The sequence below is a fragment of the Suricata suricatta genome, chromosome 4 (genome assembly GCF_006229205.1).
Source record: "Suricata suricatta isolate VVHF042 chromosome 4, meerkat_22Aug2017_6uvM2_HiC, whole genome shotgun sequence".
In the NCBI taxonomy this organism is placed as follows: domain Eukaryota; kingdom Metazoa; phylum Chordata; class Mammalia; order Carnivora; family Herpestidae; genus Suricata; species Suricata suricatta.
Window position 1 is genome coordinate 107,467,978 of NC_043703.1, and position 15,760 is coordinate 107,483,737.

The 15,760-nt window shown below is 34.7% G+C and overlaps 1 protein-coding gene across 7 annotated transcripts in view; it reads left to right on the top strand.

Moving 5' to 3' along the window:
* EHBP1 (EH domain binding protein 1) overlaps positions 1–15,760 on the top strand; it is a 443,082-nt gene that overhangs the window by 372,110 nt on the left and 55,212 nt on the right. For 5 of the 7 annotated variants that reach the window (XM_029937456.1, XM_029937455.1, XM_029937459.1 and 2 more), the window contains one exon: positions 10,028–10,175. In XM_029937456.1, coding sequence (XP_029793316.1) covers positions 10,028–10,175 — 148 coding nt within the window. The remainder of the gene's footprint in view (positions 1–10,027; positions 10,176–15,760) is intronic. The other 2 variants (XM_029937457.1, XM_029937461.1) reach the window with 1 other exon arrangement.

Genomic DNA, 15,760 nt, shown 5'->3' on the forward strand with positions numbered 1-15,760 from the left:
ATTTATCTGAATGGAACTGCAGGACAGTTTTGCAGAATGCTTTAGCACAAATACCTATGGTTTACTTTGACGTTACATTTTTTTTGTTGGTTTCTTTACTTTAAATACTTGAACTGTTAGACCTTTTACTTTTTTTGCTGAGAAAGATGTATTTGTACCAGATTAGAAAAGCTAAACTGTTTCTTTACATTGAATAATCAGCCTGTCATGACAAATCTATCTCCTTCTGCATGAGTAGGTGCCAGTCTGACTGGCTTCTTTTAGGCTCACACTGGGTTTTAAGCTAGATCCATGTGCATGACTGGCAGTGCATTTGTTGGGCCAGATCTAAGGAGCCAGAGAGCGTTCAGCTCCTTTTTGCCTACAAAAGAGCAGCCAGACAACCAGCAAGAGGCCTTGGATGTAACACAAGGTGATACTTACTTAGTCAGCCATTCTTCTTTTTTTCTTATAATTTTTTTAAACCAAGAAGTTATCAATTTCACAAAGAAAAGAGGAATTAAATTATCAAAGGGTCCTTTTCATAGGCCCAAACTATTTCCACTAGTTCTGCTAATGCAATTTGAAGTTTTCAAAAACACAAAATACTTCTATAATCCTAAAATAGTTATTTTTAGAAAAATATAGTACTTACTAGGAATTCATATATATTAGTTTAATGGAGGAAAGAAAATGACCACTGATGTAGAATATAAGACATTATATCCCACATTGCTTCCAGAAATTTACAGAAAGGCTCATTTAGCAACATTAACTTGATCATACTGTTTTGTGTATAGAATTCCTTATTTGTATAACGTGGTAAAGCACTCAGGCAAAACAAATGTTGTAATAAAAAATAGTAGTTGCTGTATCTTGAAACAAAGAGATATGTAAAAAACTTGGGTATGGCATATTCAGTTTCATGAATTTTGAATACTAATGAAATCTAAATTCTTAAAATACATGTCTCTTTTTTTTTTCTGGTTCAGTCCTTTTATATTTTCTATTCATATATTAAAAACCAGATCTCAAACTTAAATTCACATTTTGTTTAATATTTTGCCTATGCATGTTAAACAAATCCAAAATTTAGTAGTTACTACAAAAATAAATGTAATCCCCAGGGTTGATCAAAGATTTAATCTGGCCAGATGGGGCAAACTTGAGAAAGATTTTGACTTTCCACTCTGTTTTGCAACAAGAAAGGCTGATTTTTTTTTCTTTCTTTCTTTGTTAGAAAAACAGAGATCAGGCCATCCCCAGAGAAATGAGCAGGTGTGGCCATTTATAAGCATGTCTGCTTATATTACAAACCAGCATAAGAAAAGTTTGAGTTGGGTTGAAAAGATTTGCTAAACAGTTGTAATGTTTCACCCTAAATCCTATTTATTCAGTCAAGAGTTGATCAAGCTGGCAGTAAAATATCTAGTCTACCCAAACCTTAAAGATCTTGTAATTTTATTTTTTATTTTCATTCTATCTTCAGTAGCAAGTGAATAGGTGCACTTTGGTAATCCTTGCCTCTGGACAAGCACGGAATTTTTTTTGTCCTTTCTGAATGCCTAATAACAGAGCCCTGCTTCCTGTCTAATGATGAAAGGGTGACAGTCAAGTTCTTTCTCTTAGTTTACTATAAAATTAAGGAATTTCATGGACCATTTTGAGAACAGAATCTTGTGAAATACTAGCAGTATTAATAAGTAAAGTCCTTTTAAAAAAATTTAGATATATTAAATGTATTTAACCCAATTAATGAAAGTCCAGTTACAAGACTGAAAGTAACACAATTAAGCACAAGATATTTTGTTATTAAGGGTTGTAAAGGATATGGAATTATGGGTTTCTTAGAAATGGGGTGCTTTGTTCTGCTATAAACACAAATTTACAAAGAATAAAATGCGAACTACATTATTTGAAATAATGTATTTTTAGTTTTGTTAAAGCTTGTTTCACAAAAATGTGTGTAGACATATTTCTTAGATAGAAAGACTTTTCAATCTGTAATTTTCAACTGACTGAATAAAAATATCTAGCGTTATGAAGGACACCCATGGGTGGGTAATGATCTCAGCAGCTACACTGACAGTTTCTCATGTTCTAATTCACCTTCACAAATCCATGGCATCATTTTTTGGCTGAAGTAATGTCAGTTGGTGACATTTGCAGCAAGTATAAAAAGGACCCCCCATGGCAACCATTTTTATTTGATTCTTAAGATCCAAAGGCTGCTGAAAGAACAATTGAATGAAGTTGAGGATTGGAGAAGCTTGATTTTCTTGTTCTCTGTGAAATGAAACTCTAGTCTTTTTCTTCCCCTTCCCCTTAAAAGCAAAAGTCTGCTAGGGGGTTGTAGCTGTGTCAAAGCCGCTGGGATGCCACTGCTGATCACTTTAATTACTACGACTAAGGAGGATAAAATTAAAAGTAGCACCATTGAAGCAGTGGAAGAAAGCTTGCCTAGATGTCGGTGAACTGTGAAATATAAAAATTGCATACCAATACATTTTTATGGAAAGGAAACAAGGAATTACATTACTTATTCTTGAAGAGTTTGTCCTTAAATTGTTCAAGTTTTACTAGTGCATCTATCTATGGCAGATTGTAGACCATTTCAGAACGATAAGGAAAATAGTAACTTGACATGCTATGAAATGGACTAAATATTTTTTCAGTTCATGTCCAGAGTTGTTAGTTCTCATCCATTTTCTATTTTTGAAAATACTTACATGTATTGTATTGAAATACAAGCTCTTTGCACCAGAACAGGACTTTTGCCTGATCCTAAAGATGTTAGCAAAGAGAAAAGTAATCTTAAGTGTACTACATTCAGCCCTTTTGTGAAGGCTTATCATTGAAGGTTGGCAACCTAAGTTTTGAATGAATATAAGCAAGTTAGTTTCTCCTCACCTCTGTGTATTCAGGAACACAAGGGGAATTTATCCCGATTTGTAAAGCCCAAGAATAAGTAAAAAACTGAGTTTTTAAAAAATCACAACAGTAGGGCCTTAGAAACATTCTCTGAGCACCAGTTATATGATAGATAGGACCAGTGCTTTGAAATCAGACAGTGATTTTCATTTTTACTGTGCCATTTACAAGATATATGACCTTGGCAGTGTGTTTAAGTGTGATTAAATTTCTGTCAAATCAGAGAGATAGTAATTGTGACTACTAAGTGAGACAACATGTGTGAAAATACTGTGCACAGGCACAGAGGTAGTCTTTACTAAAAAAAAATGTTATAACTTGTTTGGTAAAAAGATGGTTGTGGGGAGGGAGGCCTTCAAAATTCCAGTTTTCATCAAACCCTCCAAAAAGTCCATCCATCTTAACAATAGCTAGATTATCCCACATAACAGTTTAATTCCAAATAATACTATATAGAAAAAGGCAAATGTCATCAGACCCATTCATAGACATAGGAAGCCTAATTACTTCAATTTACTTAAGTTTATTTAGACTAGGCAGGTAAATGGAAGATATATAAATTTCCTAATGTATTCAATTTTTCAAATATACTTTTTCTTTTTAATGACAGCAGTCCTCTAAGTTACTTTACCTCTGCGTCCCAGTGAAAAGATTCCTCCCTTTTTTTTAGCAGACATAATAAACAGGTGACTTATTTACAGCTATGAGTTTTTATCTTTGTTGAATGCAGAATGGTCAGAACAAACGCAGTAACACATGAGTAGGTTTAAACAAACCATTATTGTCAGAAATACTCATTATCTACTTATTTGAGCAGTTTATATTGAATACCATACAAAAAAACTCATCATCTGTACTGTCTGGTCTTTTTATTCCTCTGACATAAACAGTATGTCTCTTCTGAGTAAAAGATTTTGTTGCTAACTAATTTATAAATATTAATGCAAAAATCAACTTTTAAGGGAGCTTATATATAAAAACTAAAATGAAATAGTTTTACTTACAATGAATCTGGAAATTAATATTATCGATTAAGTTAAAAATTGTTGCATAATCAATTGCTATAATTACACGCTTTTCCTTTTGACCATAGCAATTAACTTCTATTTTCTCAGTTGGTTCTTTGTCTTAAGGGAAGTTAATGGGTAAGAAAACAAACAACACAGATATACCATCCCACTGGAGAGCTCTAGGCCCAAGCAAAATTGTCTCTGTGGTGTTAGGACATTAGTAGAAAAGTAAATCAAGGCAATCTGATAGCGAACTAGAATTCTGTCAATCAGGCTCAAGATTTTGTGCTGTGTCCATAAACTTTGTTTACTGTAGGGTTTTATGAGTTGTAACCTGCCCTCGCAGTCTGTTAATGAGGCTAAATCTTGCTACTTGAGAATTGAATTACAGCACACCTCTGGGCTAATGGTTATAAACAGAAAGTCCCATTAGGGCTGCATTCTGATTTGTTCATTTGCATTTTTTCTATTGTATGGAGAACAATGACGGGTAAATAGGTACAAACAAACAATTTACATGGAAATTGATAAAGTGTTCCTAATTAGTATTTAGAGTTGGTTTTATTAATGATTGCCTGTGTTAAATTGCGCTCTTGGTAAGCTCTCAGAAACAGTTGCAGATAGTATTATTGGGGGAGGTGGGAAACCAAGAGGAGGTGGTAGCTTATGAGAAAAAAAATTAGGTTCCTATTTCATATTTGGAAAGGTAGAATCATTTATTTCATTTTAACTCAGTTAAAATGACCCACGACCACTTCATCTTAGTCTGAATCACCAAATTCCAGCTCTGCAAGAAGTTATAATTCACACGGTGAAATTCACTTAAACCCAGTCGCCTGAGGCATATCTATTAATGGTTTTTATTAGCACTCTTAACTTTTCTTAAGTTTGAAAGATGAAAGTTTAGTAAAAGCTCATTTTTCCTCAGTTGGTCATGTAATTTGATACTTTTTGGGATCAAAAAGTTTGGTGGTTAAGAGCAAGGGCTCTGTACTCTGACAAACCCAGGCCGGACTCCCAGTTCTGACGTCAGTTCTAGTTGGTGTGAATTTGGAATTCTAAACCTAAATATTCTCATTGTTTAAAACCAAGGTGTGCAAATTAATGAGATCATGCATATACAGCACTTAGCAAATAAAAGCTAAGAAATATTTAGCAGCCATTACTAGAATCATTATTATCGAGCATGCATCTCTTTTATTCCTAGTATATTTTTCTAAGTTCAAAAATATTAGTGAACTGAGGATTTCTAGATATTATTCTCCCCTCTTCAGTCTCATCCTGCCTGATGCATTCTACTCCTCTAATTACAAACAAGCTGTGTCTCTAAATACTAGGACAATTTTCCTTGAATGTTAGAGCTCTCTTATTTTGCTCCTACCACAACTACCACCCATCCTAGGAAACCCACTATCTCATCTTTTCCTTCCTTCTCCCCAGATTATTTTTTAAAATACCTTTTATTATAAGAGTAATACATGTATATTATAGGAAATTAGTAAATGAAGACAAATGAAAGTAAGAAAACAAAAATATCACATTTCCACACCTAGATATCTCCATCATACCAACTTTGCATACCCTTCCAAGTCTTTTTTTCTACATATGTATGTGTATTTATTTTGCCAAAATGACAAAATGAGGTTATTACTATATAAATTTTTTTCAGTCAAATTGCCTTTGCTCTCATTTAATACTATGGTTATATTCAGATTTCTGTAATTGATTCAGCAATGCCCCTTATAGCTGGTTTGCCCAAACTACTAGCTAACCTAGGACTATACGTTGTATCTGGTCAGGTTTCTTTTGGTGGTAATGGTAATTGATTGGTTAGTTGGTTTTTGTTGTGTGTTTGTTTTTGTAACTTTCTTATTAACATGAACAGGTCAGTTATCCTCAGTGTCATATCTTCTGTATTTATTTTGTTACTTCCTTGCTGTGTCATTTATCATGTTATTCTATCCCCTGTATATATGATAAACTGGAAGTTACATTGAAAGACTTAGTGGACTCATTTTAAACATTTGAGAATGTTTATTGATGATGTGCACTTCACATATTTCACATCAAAGACCATATAACATATAACATATCGTTGACCCAACATTAATGATGCCAAGACTGACCATTAGATTAGTGGCCCCTAATCCCTAATTTAGTTCTGATCTCTCCATTTACAAGTAGGCTTTCTTCATGCAACTAGGAAATAAGCGGTGGTGTTACTTAAGCATACGTTCCAATTACTATTGCTGTGTAAAAACTACCCCAAACTTAGTGGTATAAAAAAATTATTTTTATGCTCACAGATTCTGTGGGTCAGGACTTTAGAAACGACACACTGGGGAGGCTTTGTCTCTGTTTCACATTGTCTGGGGCCTCCAGTAGGAAAACTTAACACTTGGAGTTAATTTAAAATGGCTAAAGGCTGACATCTTCTGAAGGCTTCTTCATTCACATGTCTGGTACATGGGCCAAGGAAACTCATGGCTTAACTTAGCTGGCATGACAGCTGGGTTCCCAGTAAAAAATGTAGGGATTTCAAGAGAACTGCACAAAAAGGATATGGCCTTTCCTCTGTAGCCTTGTAAATCACCTACAACACTGACATGTTCTACTGATAATAATACAAGTCACTAAAGCTGGCACAGATTCAAGGGGAAAGGAATTAAACTCTACCTCTTGATGAGGGAGTGGCAAAGTCACATTGCAGAGAACATGTGGAATGAGAAATACTGTCATGGCCATCTTTGGAAAATATAGTCTGCCACAGCATACCATGACTATCTAGTTTCCCATCAGACATATATCAAAGAGCTTAAATAAACTTAATAATCCATACCAGAGTCATTCTTTTATGAATGACAAAGTTATATTTTTGTAATTTTACCTTTTAAAAATTATAGAGGTATTGTTTTATGAAGGGGAGCTTTTCTCATTGACTGGGACTATTTGGTTACCCTAAAATTCAGTTTTTACTGGCAGGACAAGATAATTGCTGGATTCTTTTTCTCTAATTGCCAATTTTCAGAGGAGCTATCTTAAAAGCTGCCTCAAATGAATTAAGAGATCCTTCTAAAAAACTTAAAAAATTTTTTTCCTTTATTCTTTTCCTCCATTGGTTTTTTTCACAAATGTTTTTTTTTCTACACCCAACATGGGGCTCAAACTCATGACCCCAAGATTGGTAGTCACATGTTCTGCCAACTGACTTAGCCAGGCACCGCTGTCTAAGAACTTTTTGAAAATCACATTGAATTGATGACTTTTCATTGATTCAATGTGTGATTTCATTGATTCAATTCACAGCAGTGATTGTTCTTTTTGATATGGAAAATGTTTCAGGTTTTTTTACTAGAATCTTTAAGCCTGCCTCTGGGTCCATTTGATACTCCTATGAATCTATTCCCATTAATTTTCACAGTTCTCATTTTAGCCATCTCAAAATGTGTGAAAGAATTGCCTAGGTTTGAGCTCCACCAATCTGTTGTCTTCCTTTGTCCCTAATAATATTGCCTATCAAGTTTGGTTGCCCTTTTTAACCTTCAGACTCACTAACCGCTCACATTTACTAGAGTGGTTTGCTCCCTTTTTCACGAGCATCCTGATCTCAGGATATGTGAGTGTTCTAGTTCTTCTCTTTATCTATCTCCTTTTCTTTTCTCATCTGTATACAGATGTTTTCCATGTTTCAGTCAGTAGCTGCCCTTTTTCTATATAGTATCTCTTTAAATACTTTCATATATCTCTGTGATTTCAGCTCTGTAGTCCTAGTTTGACTTCATTTCTTAACATGAATTTCACTTCCCATCTGCCACCTCATCTTTACTCTGATGTCCAGCCAGTCTCTCCAGCCTAGTCTGTCTTACCCCAATATCTTCTCCCTCCCTTCCTATAGTTCCTTAGTTTATCTATTTTTAATTTTAGTGCCACAGTTTTGCTAGTTGCCCAAATTTAAAACTTCTGAGTCAACTTCTCTCTTCCTTCCACATCTAATCAGTTACCAAGAATTAGTGTAGGTACCAGTTCTACCTCTAATATATTCTTACACTGTCTCTTTCATTCCAGTTGGCACAGTCCTAATTCAGAATCTCATTACAGCTTCCTTGGACTATTTAAGAGCTTCCTGCCTAGTCTCTTTCCAGTTTCTCTGTGCCAGCCTATCTTATACACTATTGTCAGATTTGTCTTTCTCAACACCTGTGGTTGGTTATTCTCCTAGGCACCAAATAAATGAATTAAAAAAAAACACACATAAAACCAAACTTTTTTTTTTTTTAATGGTTATTTATTTTTGAGAGAGAATACAAGCAGGGCAGGGGCAGAGAGAGGGAGACACAGAATCTGAAGCAAGCTTCAGGATCTGAGCTGTCAGCACAGAGCCTGACATGAGACTTGAACTCATAAACTGAGATCGTGATGTGAGCCAGTCAGACCCTTAACCGACAGCCTGGCACCCCCAAAACCTCACTTACTTTAGAATAAATCACCCTATTGGACACGGATTCTATAGATGTATCTGCCCAGCTTTATTTTTCTTGCCTTGTCTTTCTGTTATTATTTTTCCCTATGCTCAAGAAAACTAAACTATATGGTTCTTTTCCATTGTACTTTCTTGCCTCTGCATCTGTGTATTATTCCTACTTGTAGTTTTGATTAGAGTGACCCACCTAACTTCTGACCACCATCTCTATACATTTCTAATCCTGCTTATTCTTCAGACTCAATTCAAAAACCATGATGCCGTGATACCTTCTGTTTGACCTTTTTGGTGCAATTTGATCAGATCTGCTTGTTGTGCCCATTTTATCTTTCCCTCTATATTATAAACATTTGAGCATATAAATTACAAGTTTTCATTCCTAAAATTTCAAAGCAATTACCAAGTACAAAGATGTACTAAGGACCAGAAATACAAAGATAAATTAGATGTAGCTCCTAATTTCACATAACTCAGTCCTATTGTGAAGAAGGCATTTGTACAGAGTTTAATTGTAACTTGACAAATAGTTTCAAAAGTAATAACACACACACACACATACAAAGTACTATAGTAACATACATAAAGGAGACTTTATTCCACCAGTGGAGAGGAGGGAAGAGTAGTTGGGAAATTTAATGGATTTAAACTGAATCTTGAAAAATGAGTAAGAATTAAATCAAATGAGAGAAGAACATTCCAAGAGGAAATGACATATTCAAATCCCTAGGTACATACAACTACATTACAGAAGCAATTCTGTATAAATAGATGTGAACTTTTATGGAGGTTGGGACAGCTTAAGGGAAGATAACACGACAAGGATATGTTGAGGCCACAGTATTTCAGGCTTTCTTTTGTTATGATGACTTATTTTATATGTTTTCCAGTTTATAAAGCAATTTCATATTGGTTATTACAATTCATAATAATACTTTTTTATTTTTTAGTAGGAAGAAATTTTAGTTACTTAATACTCTGTATTTTTACTTAAATATAAAAAACACATTAAATTTTATTGTTTTATTCTTAGTGGGCATTTGAGAAGAGAGGGAGTAGGAATGGGAATAGTGTATCAGTTACCCAATTCTGATTTAAAAACTACCAACTTTGACTTGTGGAACTAATATACTGTCGCCCTTCCTACTCCAGCCCCCTACAAATTCTCTTCCATATATTTGATCATATGGTGTAGCAACATTTTCTGCTATCAGAGATGTCTGTTAGTGCTTTATATCTTTATTAGAAAATAGCAAGTTAAATTCTATTTTAAAAAATAAGGTATTAATTGTAATTGTTTTTCATATTCTGACTTTTTTCTATAAGCCTGCTTATTTTCTAAACAATAGTCCCTTCTCTTTTCTCAATAATAAATATTGGCAGGCATTCTTTAAAGGCTATCTTGAATTTTTAGCAGATATTTTAATATAATAATTTGTAAATATTTTTAAAAAATCTGATTCTAGGATGTCTTTTAAAAATGGTGTGACATCCAACTGATATAGAGCATCCTATTTATAATGTGGGCCAAGCACCATGCTGTAAACCAGTTACTATCATGATGATCAGATTGAAAATGAAATTGCATTTCTGTCAATTACCGAGTTGGCAACTGTTCAATATATCTTAGCAGCAAGATGAAGAGCGACGTCGGCAGCTGAGAGAGAGAGCTCGTCAGCTAATAGCAGAAGCTCGATCTGGAGTGAAGATGTCAGAACTTCCCAGCTATGGTGAAATGGCTGCAGAAAAGTTGAAAGAAAGGTCAAAGGCATCTGGAGGTGAGTTAAAGAATCTTGTATCATATTCTACAGACAACCTAGAAATCTGCAGTGGACCTTTTGGGACTTTTTATTCATACTTCAAAATGTTGCATCAAAAACATAAAGTTTGTAACCTATTGATATTGCAAAAAAACCTATAGGAAGCTTAGTCAATCAGATGGTGATAACTGTTGCTATTTTCCAAATCAACTTTTTGGCTTAATTTTTACTTTCTTAGAAGTACTTTCTTAGAATATGATTTAGGAAAAAACTCATCTAGACTTTGATTTCTTATTCCCCATGATGTCTCATTAATTGTAGTTGGGAATGAATAAAAGGCAATCAGGTCCTCAAAACCTTGGTCACAAGACTTGTTAGTGGAGCTTTGACATGAAAGATTTTTGCTTCAAAGTAGATCTTTAGAAAGTAGCTTTAACAATGTTCTGGCCTTAGAGCCTGACATGGAAGAATTTTGAGTAAATCCCATATCCATTTCTTCTTAGTCTCCTTATTCTAAGAAAGTCTTCTTCAGTATATGGAGAAATTATTCGAAGCTTAATGTTGGGACAAGAACTATGCATATATAATTAAAGACAATTTTGATTTTGCCTCTTAATGCTCCCCTTGGGCATCTTTAACTTGGAGCTTTCTACATTTTTGTTTAAGAGGAGTATATTCAAGAGACCTATGGGCTGTTCCCCCCTCCACACCCCCAAGATATATAACCTATTTATCTACCAAAACATGCTAGGTACTTGTCCTTAGTTAATCTTAGAATGTTAGGATCCCTCTGAAGAGTAGGCAAGAGTAAACTTGAATAAGACCTTTGAGAACTGTAGCAGAGGTAAGCTATTTCTAGGTTGATGATAAGTTTCTTTAAAGTAAACTGAAATTTACTGCTGTTATTGCTAATTGATTCCATATATTAAAAACTTAATTTGTGTGTGCATTTTTTTTTCCTCCTAGAAGGCAATGCAGAAAACTGAAGCTGGAGATTATTTTGAGGACGGGGCCTGGGGGCAGTAGGGACTTACAATTTTCCTTTGTGCCTTTCTGAACTATTTTGAGAATGTTAAGATTATAAATAGGGTTTTTTAAATTACCCTTTTGAGGTATAATTTATTTTTTTAATGTTTACTTAAATGTTTACACACAAATTCTTGTAGAGAATGTCAGCTAATGCCTATAGTGTATAACTTTCTGTCCCATAAATCTGAAGATTGCTTCCCTAAATAGCTGTGTGTCTGTCCCTCTAGTCTTGTCAGAATGTTTATATCTTCTTAAAGCCTTCATCTTACTTTTCAACTTCCCTCATTCAGAATTTTTAATGCAATTTCTACACTCTCTACTACAGTTTTATAGTAATATCAATCACTACTTATGGCTACACATTCATATAATACTATGATAATTTGCTTTCTAACTATTAATAACAATATGTTTCTTTGGTATCATAAAAATTCCAGGTATTCCAAGTAAGTTGTAAAAATCTTTTCCTCCTTATATCTCGGAATATAGAAAAAAACTTATATTCTTAATCCTCCAGATAAAGTGTTCTAAAGCTACTAATACTCCTTTCCTGTGGCATCATAAACTCATAGAAGAACAGTAATAATAGGATAGAGAGGCATCCAGAATCTCTTTTTTTTTTCCAGTGGCAAGCAAATAATAACACTATTTTAAATAAGCTGTAAACTCTGGGAAGGCTAAGGATTAAATGTTTTAAGTAATTATTATTACTTACTATTACTATTTTTAGATAGTTTGCTTAATATTAAAATGAAGCCTCAGGGTTCAGGCAGATGTCACTGGAGGACAACAAAGACTTTATCATTGACCATAAGTGGAGCTCACTCTAAAGTCTTCTCTAGCACTGGTGCTGACTAGGCTCTCATCCTCTCTTGTCCATGTAGTCCCTTCTGATCTCTTCTTTTTATGAACTCTACCAACTTTATACCTTCCCATTTTTTCTTTCTCCTCCTAGTCTAAGGTGGCACTTTATCAGTCTACTGTTTGGAAGACTCAAGCATACTGATATTTGTTCTTTTCTTTCTTAATCTATTTTTATATCTTTTTAAATCTATTTTATTTTTTTTTAATTTTTTTAATGTTTTATTTATTTTTGATACAGAGAGAGACAGAGCATGAGAGGGGGAGGGGCAGAGAGAGAAGGAGACACAGAACCAGGAGCAGGCTCCAGACTCTGAGCTAGCTGTCAGCACAGAGCCTGACACAGGACTCGAACCCACAAACATGAGATCTGACCTGAGCCGAAGTCGGAGGCTTCACTGGCTGAGCCACCCACGCGCCCTAAATCTATTTTATTTTTATGGATGAACCCTGTGCCCCCATCAATCAGGAATTTGCCTTCTAATAGTCAAAGCCAAGTTTTTCTGCATCTGTGGAGAGTCACAGGTTGGAAAGGTCATCTGTGTAATTGGTCTTATCACTAAAATCCAATCCTAGTTGAGGCTAAGCGAGGACTAGACTAGATAGACTTCTATCAGTATGACAACCCATCTTTTCTACTTGGTAACTAGGGAAAATGTGAAGACCTGATTTTGGCATCATTTAACAGTCAACAGGCAACAAAGTAAATAAAAGACAAGTGAGGATTGCATTCTTTCTAGCCAAGAAGTGTTGACTAAAACAGGGAAAGCCAGGTGAAATGAAGATGGGATAGGATTCACCAGATAACTTATGAAAACTTGAAGAGTCTAGACTCTGTCCCCAAAGTGACCAGGATCTGTTTCTCCTATGGGACACACTATATTTTGGATATTGAAGGCAGCCACATATCAGATGGTAGGCTCTTAATCAGAACTGAGGTTGACTTAACCAAAGTGGAGCAGGCCTACTGCCTGATGGATATTGTCCTGTCTTCATAAAGGTATATGAATCAGACCAGATCTGCTCTGGCCTCCAGATCTAAGCTGAAGCTATTGAGGCTGGGAGTAGGGGAAGAGACCTTTAGAACAAGGGAGAGGGTAAAGTTCCTGCCTAAAATTCAACCATTATACCTATGCATTAATCTAGTTAGCCATGGTAGTCACTGTGCTAGACCAGGATTTAGCAAACTTCCTAAAAAAGGCTAGAGTAGATATTTTAGGCTTTGAAGGCCATATGGTCTGTTTAAATTATTCACTTCTGCCCTTGTAACCTGAAAGTAGCTTTGAACATTATGTAAATTAATGGATGTGCTGGTTATTTACCCCCAAACTGTGGTGGGCTAGATTTTGCCCCCATGCTATAGTTTGCTGACCCTTGCATAGCAAATTAGAAATTCACTTGGATTCACAAGAGTCTAATTCCTAAGAAAAAATCAACCTCATGAGGTTGATAAGTCAGGGGGAAAATTAACAAATTAGTATCTACTCTTCCAGTGTCTAGTGGGAATCATCAGGTCTGAAAAAGGAATAGTGTGAAAGGAGAGAGACATAAGTAGGGACCAGCGTGGATGGAGGACGAGGATGAAAGATTTTGGAAGCAGTAGTTCAGAGGGTGGAGGGAGTAGTCAAGAGCTGAAATGATAATATGGAAGTATAGCCTGGGGAATGTGTTGAACATGATTGTTACTCAGATTCATTCCTTGCTTGAAACACTTGCTTTTTTCTTTTCTCAAACAGCAACCTGCCTTAGTGAGGAAAGGAAACTTAGTAAGTTTGAAGTGAGGTGTCTTCAGCTTAATGGCATCCACAGAAAATATACACAAAATATTTTAAGCCATGTATATAGCCATATATTCAAGCAACCCAGTTGCATCTTCTTGCAACCAGAAATAGCCTAATTCTTGTGAAAGAACAAAATCATATCTGTCCAAGGAGCTACAGCTTTTATTTGTGTTCCTTTTGACATAATTTTAGGGCTTATGAGAGAATCAGGTGATACTGTATGTACTGCATGGTTTGTTTCTTTTTTAAATTTCTGCATCATTCTGTACTTGTAGACCTATAATAACCTCTTTTTAAAATCATGGTTTTAGGGGGAGCCTGGTTGGCTCAGTGGGGTAAGTGTTTGACTTCAGCCCAGGTCATGACCTCACGGCTTGTGAGTTCCAGAGCCTGGAACCTGCTTCAGATTCTGTGTCACCCTCTCTCTCTGTCCCTCCCCCATTTATACTCTGTGTCTCTATCAAAAACATTAATATCCACTTTTTTAAAAAATCTTGGTTCTATATAGCAAACTTGTGGGTTGATTTTATTTTTTTGATCTTTATTTGGCAAGGTGCAAGTATTTAGGGACAAAGTTGGTATTTTCATTTTTAGCTGTATAATGTTGTGGTTGGAGAATATGGCCTCAATTTCTGCTTTGGGAATTAACAAGTTTTTATTTTGACGAAATAAATATTAATATTTTGTTAATGGCCCATGAGCACTTGGAAAGAGATATCTATCCTGTTTTAAGATATTATATTATATCTTTATTATTTGTTATATGGTATACTAAACATTTATTTTATTTATTATTGTATTTATTCTGTAGCTTATCACTTTGGTTTGAGTTAGGTTAGGGTCATTTAACTTTTACACTGACATTGTTGCCTCTCTTTGATTTAGATAAAGTAGTATTACTTTGTATTTGCATTTCAAGTATATAAAGGAAATGTTTTTTCTTTAATTTTTGTCCGTGAATATGTTTGTATTCCTGTCTTTATTTCAGTTATGGCAAATAGATTTAACTAAATTTGCTAAACCAAAATGAAATTTTATAGGCCTTCAATAATTTTATATTCAGCTTCTGTTAATTATATTTGCATTGTGTTTTCTGTCTTATGTTTGATTTTATTATTAAACATTGATATTTATTTGATTATTATGTTATAAATAACTATATATAATATGTATATTATACAGAACAAATATTGTTACTTGTAATAACGAGTTTTTAATTTTATAGGGTCTGTCAGTGAGAATTAAAAAATCATGATACAATTGAGAACATATTTTCTGAACGTATTTTCTGAAGTTTTTTCTAAATATATTTTTATAATCACCTCAGCTTCTTTTTGTGAAAGTGTAGATAGTCTTTTTTTTTTTTACCATCACCAGATACCCTATTTTTTAATTTTATTTATTTATAAATGATAAGTGTTGTAAGATAAGCATTATTGCTGTGCTATTAATCATATCACTAGGATTACCATTTGCTTATATTGCTGCTCAGTCTCCACTGTAATGCACTGTCTCATTCCAGTACATATCCTATCTCCTTTTACCTTTTCCTACATACATTATATGTGCCATATTTATAAGCCAACTTCTCTTGGATCTCTAATTTACTTTCTTTTTTTAAATTTTTTTTTATGTTTTTTATTTATTTTTGAGAGACGGAGAGAGACTGCGTGAGCAGGGGAGGGTCAGAGAGAGAGGGAGACAGAGAATCTGAAGCAGGCTCCAGGCTCTGAGCTGTCAGCACAGAGCCTGATGTGGAGCTCAAACCCACGAACCTTGAGATCATGACTCCAGCCGAAGCCAGACGCTCAACCAACTGAGCTACCCAGGCGCCCCTCTAATTTGCTTTCTACCATGCTCACCTGCTGGGTTTTCAGTGGTTAACCATAAAGATGAATGGATGGATGGATAAATAGAAAGAGAGAGAGAGAG